A 13,062-nucleotide genomic window follows, 5' to 3' on the forward strand; every position below is an offset into this window, starting at 1 on the left:
GGATCAAAAATGGTATTTTTCTCTTTATCAGGGAATCTGTGTATACACTCACAGGTGTTGGGGTTTTTCTTACTTTCTTTTTTTATTGCATTTTTGTCCATTACCATTTATCAAGTGTTCTAATCCAGGAGATCTTGGTTTTAGTTCCCACTTTGCCGCTTACTTTCTGCATGGTCCTGAGCTACACAGGTCTGATCTGTCAGAGCCTCTATTTATTTATCTGTGAAGTGGTTGCCTTGACTAGATCACTATTTTCCAGCAGACCAATCCCGTGGGTGGGAAGAAGTGGGAAGGGTATACAGGGGCTGGGTGGATGCAACACCCCACACCTCCACCTTAGAGAACAGACTGGAATTATCTGTATGATACCCTTCGAGGATATATTTCTGCAACTAGAGTAAGATTAGAGTTGGGGAAAGTGGGAGGTCCACTTCTAGCTCTCTTTGAGAAGAAAGAAATCAATGCAGGATATATTGCTGGGATTGAGACAGTGTACAAAGTGGTTTTAAGCTTAAATGGCTGTTAAGGTTTTCACGCTGAGGCCCTCCGACTTCAGAGAAAGCAAGAAGAGATGCGGCTCCTGCACAGAGCAAGCTTTGAAGCCGGATAGGCGCGAGGCAGGGACGTTTGAGAGGCGGGGCCACACAGGTGCCCTGGATTAAAGAGGCCAGAGAGCCGAGGAGTCTCCGCCTTCTGCCAAACTCTCCAGGACTGCAGCTTTCTGCTGGAGGAAGGATTTTAGTGCTTGGATTTAAATCCTTTGCGCCCAGTTCCTCGGCTGGTGCCAAAGACCGTTTCCACCAAGAGTTGTAAAGCTAATCCTATTTACAGCTGCAATGCCTGGCCAGTCGAGATCAGACGAGTTGGTTTTCTTTGTGAACGGGAGGAAGGTAAGTGTTGGGTATTTGACATAGCAGAAAACGACTAGCTTGGGGGGAGCCTTTGTGGCCCATTTGAGTTGAAACCCCTGCAGTCAGGGACAGGAAGCCAGAGATTGGGAAACCACGCTAATTTGGCCTGTTTCCCACTCAGCCAGGCTCAGCCTCTGGGATATGATGAGGCAGTATAGCACTGAGGTTGACCGGTTAATCACATATGCTGGTTCTAATCCAGCTCTGTTATTTACTGTGTGAACTTATGTAAGTTACTGCTCCTCTCTGAGCCTCAGTGTACCCATCCTCAGAACTGACTTTCTACGCAATCGTCAAGATTAAGAGAGATGCCTCTTCACGAATTAAGAATCCCCTCAATGCCTGTAAATCACTTAACATTGAGCTGGAAGCACTTTACCTGGTAGCATATCTTGATCTTCAAACTCAGGAGGAGAAGAAAGAGCTTTCTTTCTTTTTAAGAGAGCTTTCTTTCTTTTTCTATTTATCTATTTATTTTTCTATTTCTGCATTATACAGAATTGGCTGAAATGTAATTGCAGTCAATTTTGAGTCCCCTCTTTCCCTAGGATGTGAAAACAGGGAAACTTTTCCTCAGCTCCAGGAGGAATGTCTATGACAAAGAGGAAGGCTCTCCCTTTGTCAGCTTCCCTGGTGCCCTCCCCTCCAGTCCACACAGGCCACAACTTAAGCCTCAGTGTCCTCTGCCAGGACCCGTCCTTTCCTGAGTCCCTGTCTTTTTTTTAAAGGCATTTTTTTTAAGTTTATTCATTTCTAGAGAGGGGAAGGGAGGGACCAAGAGAGGGAGAGAAATATCAATGTGTGAGAGAAACATCTCGATAGGTTGCCTCTTGTTCGCCACCAACCCAGGACCTGGCCTGCAACCCGGACATGTACCCTGACTGGGAGTTGAACTGATAACTCTGGTTCACAGGCCAGCACTCAACCCACTGAGCCACACTAGCCAGCCCTATCTGTCTCTTAATGGAACCATACTGTAGCTCCCAAGGCAGGTGGCTTCGCTGGGGTGTCACCACCTGTGCTCCAGGGTCCCACAAACCTAACTGGGACTTGATCATGTTCACCTGCTCACCCCGCGGCTTGGCTCAAGAAAGGACATAGAACACAGAAGCTCTAAATTCTCATCATTTGCCTTCTAACTCTCTATCTTGTATCCAGTCTCTGCAGCCAGCAACTACCGTACACTTGTCCAAAAATGTTACTCATGAGCCGAGTCCTTATTTATTTCCTCTACTGCCCTAGACTTCAGAGGCTCCTTCCCTCATTCTCTGTTCCACATCCTCTGTGATGTGGATGCAACTAAAAGAGGGAAAAAGTTAAGAATTGGAGAATATATAAGTGTATGTGGCGGGGGTGGGAGTCAGCTAGATAATGAAAATATTATCCAACTACATTCTCAGTAAATATTTTTAAAGAGCCTGGGGTGGGAGTAAAGGCTGGCAGAGGAGGGCTTCTCCTTTTGTTGATTAGGAGCTCCCTAGAGATCCAGAAAGCAGATGAATTTTAACATCTCAACTTGGAAGCACCTTCCTGTACTTTTTAAAATTATTTGAGGTCACACTGGTTGGTGTTTCTCTTCTGGGTAGAAGAGAAGAACCAAATGTGATTAACTGTACCTTCCTTTCCTTGGACGCAAGAGAACGGCTGGAGGGGTTTACAGGACACCCCAAGGCAAAATCAAAGGAAATATCCCAAAAAAAACAAAGGGGAAAGAAGTACCAAACAAGGTTCCTCCGTGACTTATTGTAAATCCCCCACTTTTTCAGGTGAGGGAGGGAGAAATTCTAGTGTCCCACCAAAGCCACCCTGGGGTCCTGAGCTGGGGCAGCAAGTTCGTCATCAGCCGCTCTGCCACACTGGCACCTCTAGGATGACAGCAACTCACTCCACCTCCCCTTTCTGCCCCCAGTTCTTAAGATCCCTGGATGTTATCACGTGTACTCCCTGCTGGAGGTGTCTCAGAGGCACCAGCATAGAAACTCTTCCCACCCAGCTTTCTTCCTTCCAGGACCCTTCATTAAACACACACCCACACACACAGCATCCAAGTCTCCCCCAGTTCAAAATATTTCAAAAGCACAAAAGACTAGGCTGAAAGATCCCAGGAAGATAGTGGAGCAAACCTGAAGGACACAGTTCCCAGGGCACCTTTATGTAACCGTGGTTTCCAGCTCTCGCCGCATCGAAGAGCATAGAGGCCACACTTCTTGGGGAGTCTCCTACTCTGTAAATGTATGTGAAGGTTGTTTGCCCTTAGATCACAGAAAAGCAGGGGCAGATGAAATCAAACCTAATATTACACCGCAATCTCTAAATCAAGCAGGCCACGACACATATTCCACTGGGTCCCTGATTCAGACCACATAATATTCCCTGTTCTGTTTTCAACACAGGTGATAGAGAGGAATGCGGACCCAGAAGTCACGCTGCTGATCTTCCTACGAAAGAACTGGACCCTTTTGATCAAAGTCTCAGCCGTGTCTATGTTTTCCTTAAAACCCAGGCCTACCGTGATTATGAGAACGAATCAAACTCTCCACCCCCAAACAGTCAGCCCCCTTGGCCCTTGCTCTGTCTTTGCAATTGGCAATGGTTTTAAGGATATTAAGTTAACTGGGCTCTTTACAGAGGAGGAAGTTTCTCCAGAGTTTCTTATATCTTGATTTCAAAGCAGTGAAATAGAAGCTAAGCTCTTAACTTCAGCATTAATTACCCCTGTAAGGGCCTTCCAGACCCCAGGAGGGTGCTTATGTAACGGAGGTTTGTTTTCCTGTTCCCTGTCCTGGGAAAGAAAAACAAAAACGAATTTTCCAGATTCAGGAAGAGCATACATCAGAGAAAAAGATTGCCTTTTCCTACATCTGTTTCCTTACAGCAGATTGCCTCCACCACTTTATATTCTGAAATTTAAATCTTCATCATGGTAAACACATATTTTTTAATGTATTTTATTGATTATGCTATTACAGTTGTCCCATTTTACCCCCTTCACTCCACTCCGCCCTGTACAACCCCTCCCACCCATATTCCCCCCTTTAGTTCATGTCCATGGGTCATACATATAAGTTCTTTGGCTTCTACATTTCCTATACTATTCTTACCCTCCCCCTGTCTATTTTCTACCTATCATTTATGCTACTTATTCTCTGTACCTTCCCCCCTCTCTCTCCCTCCCATTCCCCTGCTGATAATCCTCCATGTGATTTCCATTTCTATACTTCTGTTCCTGTTCTAGTTGTTTGCTTAGTTTGCTTTTGTTTTTGTTTTAGGTGTGGTTGTTAATAACTGTGAGTTTGCTGTCATTTTACTGTTCCTATTTTTTAATCTTCTTTTTCTTAGATAAGTCCCTTTAACATTTCATATAATAAGGGCTTGGTGATGATGAACTCCTTTCACTTGACCTTATCTGAGAAGCTCTTTATCTTCCCTTCCATTCTAAATGATAGCTTTGCTGGATAGAGTAATCTTGGATGCAGGTCCTTGCCTTTCATGACTTCAAATACTTCTTTCCAGCCCCTTCTTGCCTATAAGGTTTCTTTTGAGAAATCAGCTGACACTCTTATGGGAACTCCTTTGTAGGTAACTCTGTCCTTTTCTCTTGCTGCTTCTAAGATTCTCTCCTTCTCTTTAATCTTGGGTAATGTAATTATGATGTGCCTTGGTGTGTTCCTCCTTGGGTCCAGCTTCTTTGGGACTCTCTGACCTTCCTGGACTTCCTGGAAATCTATTTCCTTTGCCACATTGGGGAAGTTCTCCTTCATTATTTGTTCAATAAGTTTTCAATATTTTGTTCTTCCTCTTCTCCTTCTGGCACCCCTATAATTCAGATGTTGGAATGTTTCAAGATGTCCTGGAGGTTCCTAAGCCTCTCCTCATTTTTCTGAATTCTTGTTTCTTCATTCTTTTCTGGTTGGATGTTTCTTTCTTCCTTCTGGTCCACAGCATTGATTTGAGTCCCAGTTTCCTTCGCATCACTATTGGTTCCCTGTACATTTTCCTTTGTTTCTCTTAGCATAGCCTTCATTTTTTCATCTGGTTTTCGAACAGATTCAACCAATTCTGTGAGCATCTTGATAACCAGTGTTTTGAACTGTGCATCTGATAGGTTGGCTGTCTGTTCGCTGCTTAGTCGAATTATTTCTGGAGCTTTGATCTGTTCTTTCATTTGGGCCATTTTTTTGTCTGTTATTTAGTAAGGTGCAGAGCCTTAGGTATTCACCAGGGTGGGGCAACCCAAGTCACTGTGTTGTGATGCATATGTGGGGAAGGGGTCCGTCCGAGAGGGAACAATGGCGCTTGCTCCACTCTACCAGATTTCAGTCACTTCCCCCACTACCCACAAGTGAAGTGGTGCTGATTCCCAGGTGGGTGGGCTTGTGTACGTTCTAGGACCCTGTGGGTCTCTCCAACAAACTCTCCTGTGAGTCTGGGAGTTTCTCCCGCTGCTGCCTCAACCCCCACGGGTGTTTTCAGTCAGAGGTTTGAGGCTTTATTTCCCCCCACTGGAGCCCTGGGTTGCACAGTCTGTCTCACTCCCCCGTTGTTCCTCCCGGTTTATCTACACTCAAATGTGGGACCGCCCACTCCACAATCTACCGCCTCACTGGCAGTCTGGATGAATGTGTCCTCTTTAACTCCTTGGTTGTTGGACTTCTATACAGTTTGATTTTCTGTCAGTTCTGGTTGTTTATTGTTTTTAAATTATTGTTATCCTTCTTTTCGTTGTGCAAGGAGGCACAGTGTATCTAACTACACCTCCATCTTGTCCAGAAGCCTCATGGTAAACATATTTTAATTGATAAATCTAATGGATCACCCAGGGAAGACCAAAAAAAGAAAGACAGAAATTACAAATGAGGGAATCAGCCCCTGAACAAGTGTTGGTTAAAAGCCATGGTTTTTAATTAGTTGTCAATGTTTGATTAGGAAATCTCATACATATTTTTAAGAAACAAGATTTTTAGCTTCTCATGAAAGATAGGAAGATAGTCATTCCTGTGTGGCTGGAGTCTTGCTTAGAGGTGAGTAGGAACTGTCCCCAGCTCCCTATGCAATGTGCAGTGTGGGCTCGCCAGTTACAGCCAGCCCACTCCACTCATTCACATAACCTCTCTGATAAGTGTTTGAGGTTACGACTTAATTTAAACGAATAAGCCCTATGACTTAAAAAGCATCCAAAGTCTGTTTAGCTGGTCTAGTTAATTACATCCAATCCCCTAAATTTTGTGGAAATGCACCACAATTAGGGAGAAGGCTGAGTAAAGAGATGGAGCAGAGGCTGAGCCTAGACGTAGAATTGAACCTGCACCAAGCAGGAGCAGAGGGACCCTCAAGGTGGTCTGTGAAAATAAGGTGGGAGTTTTCTCCCAAGGCTCACTCACTTGCATTCAAATGCAATACGAATTACTGGGCAGAACTAGCAACACACTTAAATGCTAAAAACAAATTCTCTTCCAATTGCATAATTAGAACCCAGAAATAATGAAATAATCCATTATCCTATGAGATGCTAATGGGAAGCATGTGAAGATAAAGTAGGTACTATTTGGTTGGACAAAAAGTTCATTTGGTTTTTCCCATAAGATGGCTCTAGTAGCGCTTAGTTGTCTTGAACTTCATTTGAAACAATTTTGTTAGACTGTATTGTGACAGCTGTCATATCAGCGTGCATTTTAAAAAAACTTGCCAAAATTGGTGAATTTTTGTGTAGCCATTTTAATATTCAAGATGGAAGAAAATACCAAATACTTTCAGCATATTATGCTTTATTATGTCAAGAAAGGTAAAAATGCAACTCAAATGCAAAAAAGATTTGTGCAGCATATGGAGAAGATGATGTGATTGATCAAACCTGTCAAAAGTGGTTTGCCAAGTTTCATGCTAGAGATTTCTCGGTGGACGGGATACTCCATGGTCGGTGGACCAGTTGAGGTTGATAGCAATCAAATCGAAACATTAATTGGGAACAATCAACATTCCACCACACAGGTGATAGTTGACATACTCAAAATATCCAAATCAATGGAGTTACTGGTGAAAATGAAAAAATGTGTCTTTTATTTTATGGAAAAAACTAAACAAACTTTTTGGCCAACCCAATATTCTTTCCTCTTTGCAGTGAGAAAACAGCAGGGAGAGGTTAATACAATTAGTGTCACATTAAGTAGGTATGGAGTGGCCTTTACTGAGGCCTGGAGGCGATGGTTTCTCAGACCCACGCCTCCCCCCCACACGCACTCAAAGAAGACTTTCCTCACCAGCGATACCCTAGGGAGGCAGCTGTAATGGAGGCCACATGTCCACCTTGTCATCTTTTCCTTGACCACCTCCTTCCAGTAGGCCTCACGGGAACCAAAGGCGCCTGTGGAAGAGGAGGCTGCGGTGCCTGTACTGTGATGGTGTCTAAGTGTGACCCTGTGTCCAAGGAGATAAGGTATCCTACCCAGAAACCCAAAGGCCAGAAGAGGGCTTCGATACTTTGCCAGGCTTGTATTCTCATCTCACAATTAAAAAAGATCCCTCTAAAAATCTGATAAAAGCTATGACCTCTCTACTCAGACAATGCATAAATTAATTGTGTTTTTCACAGTTTCAGGGATATCATGGGCCTCCCGAGGCCCATATATGCATTGCAAGTTCAGAAACTCCAATTCAGGACAAGCATTCATTTTACAGACGAGAAAGCTGAGGCTCAACAATATGTCGTGACTTGTTCAAGGTCATATAGCTAATAAGTCATGGGACAAGGACTCAAAACCATGTGTTTTGGCTGACACTAATGCCCTTCATACTGTTGGGCTGGAACAACCCTGCAGAACAGGACCTGGGCCAGACTTCCCTCTGTAAATTAAATTAAGGACCAGATTCCAGGACCTGGGCTGCTTTCAAATCCATTGGACCCCCCAAAATGAAGAAATGGCCTCAACACAAGCCGTCCAACACTGTTCAGTGACCTTTTACAGGGAGTTTAAAATTAACATGCAAAAAATTCACCACTGTGGGTAAAAGACAATGCTGTGCCTTTTGCCTGGTATGGGGCCAATGTCCTAATGGATACTTTTTGAGGTCCCGCCCTACTCCTGGTGACACAAGTCCATTCCCATTGAGTCTAGACCCAGGTAGTCTGTTCTGGGCTTACAAAGTTTTTCTGAAGTTCAGAATGTCCCTGAGGATCCCTGCTTCTTCCAGATAGCACAGAGTCAGCAGAGGGGACCTTCCTCCCTGCCCCGCCTCCAGTTCCCATCTCCCAGGCTGAATGATCAGCCTGGGGTGCTTCCTGCTGACCTTCCTGCTTCCCAGGTTCCCCATGAGGGACTGCATTATTCCCCTTGATTTTCCTTACTTCTCATTCAAAGACACTTCTCCATCACCGCATGCCTGGTGCCCATCTGCTCTCTGTATGGAGCTGCTGTCACCACTGTGGAAGGTGTGGGAAGCATCAGAACCAAGCTGCACCCCGTGCAGGTAAGAGCACATGTTGACTCTCACCTCTTCACTTTATCTTTTTAATGGATGCTGAACTGACTGTGCTGCTTGGGGCTTCTAGGTTGTGGTCAGGTAAGTAGAATCTTCGGCTGCATATTGATCAAGGTAATAATATCTGTTAAGTGATTTAAAAGAAAGCTGGAAATTCATCCACATTTTCTTAATGATCATCTTTTTTCTTACTTTGTCTACTTGAATGATAAAATAGGATTATAAAAACATTGATTAATACCTATTGGACTGTGATATGGAATAAATAAACAAAATAAACATCTCTGAAGCTAACAGGATAAAATTCAGGATTGTTCCCTGTGGTCTGGAGGTCTTGGGAATAAAACCAGACACGAGGGTGCCTGCACCAGGGCACAAGGACAGTCCTTTCTACAAAGCTTAACTCGAAGCTGGAACACAGAGGCTAGTTTTAGGAGTGCTGTGACATGCATTGGCAGAAAACAGTGATTCCTCTGTCATTGTCACAGGGATTTGGGGAGTCATAGGTCCAGATCCACCAACACCACGGGTCCTTCCAGGCAGGAGGAGCCTGGGTTTGACCACATGAAAATCAATTCCAGGGAGGTCAGCCAAGACTAAGGACCCAACAAAGTTCATAGAGTCTTGGAGAAGGTCAGAGAGTATGCTTACACCAAGGGTGATACACCCGACTCCTAGGATAATCACACATTACATTGGAAATCTAGCACAGGGCTTCCTAAATGTTCATGTGCCTAAGAATCAGCGGGGAGTTCTTTAAAATGCAAATTCTGAGTCAGAAGGTTTAGAGCTGAGGCCTGAGGTCCCGCATTCCTACAAGTTCCCAGGTGGAACCAACATCCCTGGCCCATGGACTACATTCTCAGTAGCGAACATCTAGAACACAGACCAAAATCTTGGAGCTTTGAAAGTAGAGCTCCTTTTGAGCCAACACAAAAGAATTTAAATAAGAAAGTACTGTGAGGTCAGCAGTAGATAAACTCCCAGTTAATCAGAAAGAGATGACCCTATGGTTAGAACTAAGCTGGCCAAGAAGTAAAGGTGTTGATGAAAATGGTTTTTAAAACCTACCCATAATTTCCTTATACTTGCTGATTTCTGGGGAATTCTTCTTACTCTGGGAAGGGAGCCTGGATGCTGCTAATTCCCATTTAGAAGGATCTGGATGTTTGAGCTTGAGAATTGATTATAATGATAGAAAATGGCTTCTGAGTCACTTCTTCAGGAGTAGAGTAGGAGAGGGGACACCGGCCATCTTTGGGAGGAGGGCACAGCTTAGGGAATGAGTTCTGCCCTGACGGGGGAGATGCAGGACGTAGACCCTGGAGAGAGAAGGTGGCAGCAGGAAGGCAGGGCCTGTGACCATGTATGTGTGCTTCCAGGAGAGGATCGCCAAGAGCCACGGCACCCAGTGCGGGTTCTGCACCCCCGGGATGGTGATGTCCATGTACACGCTGCTCAGGAACCACCCGCAGCCCTCAGAGGAGCAGCTCATGGAAGCCATGGGGGGTAGGTTTGATGCAGGGAATACTCACCCCCCCAAGATCAGGTGGGAAATGTGCCTCAGACTACTTCACCCCACCCACAATGTCACCCCAGCTCTACTCAGGGACCACCTTGGTTGTTTCTAAAGTAGCTACCATTTACCCAGGAGAGAAGAAGAGCATTTGCTAAAGCGACCTGCACAGAACTGACACAGTGCACGCGAAGCACACCCCCATCTTGACACCCCACTTCTCTATCCAGTGACTTCTGTGGCTGCCTCCACTAGGGCTGTCGTAACCAAGAACCACAAACTGGGTGGGTTAAAACAACAGGAGGTATTCTCTCACAGTTCCGGAGGCTAAGAGTCTGAAATCAAGTCTGAAGCATCTAGAGGGTTCTTCCTTGCCTCTTCCTCTGGTGGTTGAGAGTCACCCTGACTTACAGATTCATCACTCCAACCTCTGTCTCCACCTCCTCATGGCCACCTACCCTGTGTGCCCGTGTCCAAATTTCCTTCTTACAAGGACACCAGTCACTGGGTTGGGACGCACTCTATTCCAGTATGACCTCAATTTAACATGGGTGCATCTGCAGAGACCCTATTTCCAAATAAGGTCACATGTTCAAATTCCAGAGGTTAGGACCTCAACATATCTTTTGAGGGGGCATGATTCAACTCATATCAGCCCTTCACACATCAACAGGATCCTTTAAAATCTGGAATGGGTTTAAGTTACTAAAGAGGAGTTCATAAGCATATCCCTTTTGCAGGATTAATAAACATCATTTTCAAGGGTCAATAATCTTTAAACTAGTCATGTGTTAGACACGCAAATTCTTAGACTGAGGTCTAAGATCAGGCACACTCTCCTAATGTGCCAGCTACTAGCGGACTTCTTGTACTCTCTCTGCTCCATTGCAGGAAATCAGATCAAGTCATCTAAAGTCTCCACCTTCCTTAAGTCCTGCAACAGCTCCTCCCCACTCACATGTGGCCAAGCCTACCCTCCTTCACCAGGCACTCAGAGAAGTCCCACTGGACTCACTAGTTCATGCTCCCTCCTCTGCCACATGACTCTCTGCTGGCCAGTCTCCTCGCAATTCCTAGTCTCTCTGCACGGTTTCACTTCTGCACCTTTGCTCAAGCTGCTTTGTGAATCCTGAATGTCCTTCCTCTGCTCTCCACCAACCCATTGCTTGCTCATCCGTCAAGCCCAGGCTTCCTTGTGAAGGCTTCCCGAATGAATTCTATTCCACACTGACCCCCCTCCACCCCCATCATCCTTGGAAACCTGAGGTTCTCAAACGTTACCATGCAATGGAATCACCCACAGACCTCTTAAATGCAGATTCCTGGGCCCATCCCTGGATGTTCTGATTCAAAAGCATATTTAACAAACACCCCCAGGAAATTCTGATGTAGCAACCTAAAAGCTACCGGGGAGGCCTGCTAACAAACTGTCCAAGGCATGATACTTTTCTCATGTAGTGCCTTAGAAATGGCCTGTATTTTTTGTGTTTGAGGATCCCTATATCTTTCCTAGTGTCTGAGATATAGTTGTTGTCAATAGATACATGTTGAGTGAACGAATCAATTAACAGATGCATGCCAGTGAAATCACCAAACGGACTATCATCTTCTTTAGGACAGAGAATAAAACTGAAATTGAGGTGGTAAAAAAGGTAATATTCAGAGAAGAGAAAAAAAAGTACTGAATAGTCTGGCAGATATTTAAATACTCTAAAAAACACCTGGGACTATTTTAACTTTCAAAAGAAACCAGCAAAAATAAAGCCTACTGACAGTCCTGCTCCTTATTTTATTAGGTAACCTATGCCGCTGCACGGGGTATCGGCCAATCCTCGAAGCTGGCAAGACCTTCTGCACGGTGAGTAGGTGACTGTGGGAACACCTTACAGAGCAAGGATGGCAGCTGGAGACTTTGGGGCAGAAACAGAGAATTGGAGTATCTGGAAGTTCTTTGCTGGATACTTAGAAAAAATTATTTAAGGAAGAGGATACAAGAAGTGAGTTAGGAGTAAATGGGAAATAAAAGAGGCAGCAAATGGAAACCTGCTTTAAACCTGCTTCATTGATTGCCCACTTATTTCCAGAGAGTGCCATGCAGATCCCAAATGTGTGGTGACCTAAATGGTTTTCTTTTTTCATCTTTTAAAAATTTTTTGCCTTCCGTTTTCTATTTAAGTTCCTTATATAAATGATAACATTCATTGTTGTTGAGTCTTATGTATGCTAAAGAATGGACAAACAGTAATTGCCCTGAAAAGCATCTTAGTATTAATGTTACCACTAGGATTTTACCTAAAAAAAAAAATTCAGAGATGTACACAAAGTTTTATGAGTAAAAAACAGAAATGTATATTACAATGTGATTATAGTTATAAAATATAGGATAAAACCTAAGTATACATCAATAGCAAATTTACATGTATATATCCAGAAGATGGATTATTATGCAATAAGCAAAATTATATTTTAAAGGTGTTTTAATAACATGGAAAAAAGATTCCCAATGTAAATGAACAAATAGGTAAATAAATAAAGCAATAGGCAAATGAACAAAAAGGCAAAAATAAAAAGTATATTTTATTATAAATATAGTACAAATATTTATTATGTACAAATATTGCCAGTGGAATAGGGTAAGATAGTTTATTTCTTTTGTGCTTCTCTACAATATATTCTGTATTATTGCTTTATACTATAATTAAATATTTTCTATATGTTATATGTCATAAGTTTTATAATTATACACATCACTTTACTTTAAAACAAAGAAGAAAGGTCTTGTGATGTTCCCTATTCCAAAGGAACCACCAAAAGTGATGAAAAATGTCATCTCGTTTAAATTGCCTAACCTCTCAAGGCACACACCCAGTGACCTATAAAAACTACAGTTTTTCATCTCAAGGCATGTCACCTTCCTAGGAATCAAATGGCTGTCAACAGAAAGGAACAGGAAAATCCTGCTTGGATCAGGGAGAAGAAGACTCTTCCTCACGTGGCAGGAATAGTGAGGTAAGTCCCTTTATTTGTTCTGTTCTCTCCCTGAGAGTACTGCTGGGTGCTGGCCCAGTGTTGACACCATGCTCGTCATCCTCCACTTTACTTAAACAAATGTCCAAAGTGCCTGCGTGAAGAAAGCGCTTTTTGTTCGGGAGGTGGCTC

The 13,062-nt window shown here is 43.7% G+C and overlaps 1 protein-coding gene across 2 annotated transcripts in view; it reads left to right on the forward strand.

Moving 5' to 3' along the window:
* Positions 1 to 670: 670 nt before the first annotated feature.
* The window catches only part of LOC112307752 (aldehyde oxidase 2), a 75,797-nt gene continuing 63,405 nt past the window's right edge, over positions 671 to 13,062 (forward strand). For both annotated transcript variants that reach the window (XM_024563886.4, XM_024563887.4), the window contains exons 1-7: positions 671 to 890; positions 3,305 to 3,362; positions 7,248 to 7,344; positions 8,267 to 8,375; positions 9,770 to 9,896; positions 11,700 to 11,761; positions 12,823 to 12,912. In XM_024563886.4, coding sequence (XP_024419654.2) covers positions 837 to 890; positions 3,305 to 3,362; positions 7,248 to 7,344; positions 8,267 to 8,375; positions 9,770 to 9,896; positions 11,700 to 11,761; positions 12,823 to 12,912 — 597 coding nt within the window. In that variant the 5' untranslated portion in view covers positions 671 to 836. The remainder of the gene's footprint in view (positions 891 to 3,304; positions 3,363 to 7,247; positions 7,345 to 8,266; positions 8,376 to 9,769; positions 9,897 to 11,699; positions 11,762 to 12,822; positions 12,913 to 13,062) is intronic.

Source organism: Desmodus rotundus, chromosome 2 (assembly GCF_022682495.2).
Source record: "Desmodus rotundus isolate HL8 chromosome 2, HLdesRot8A.1, whole genome shotgun sequence".
NCBI classification, from domain to species: Eukaryota; Metazoa; Chordata; class Mammalia; order Chiroptera; family Phyllostomidae; genus Desmodus; species Desmodus rotundus.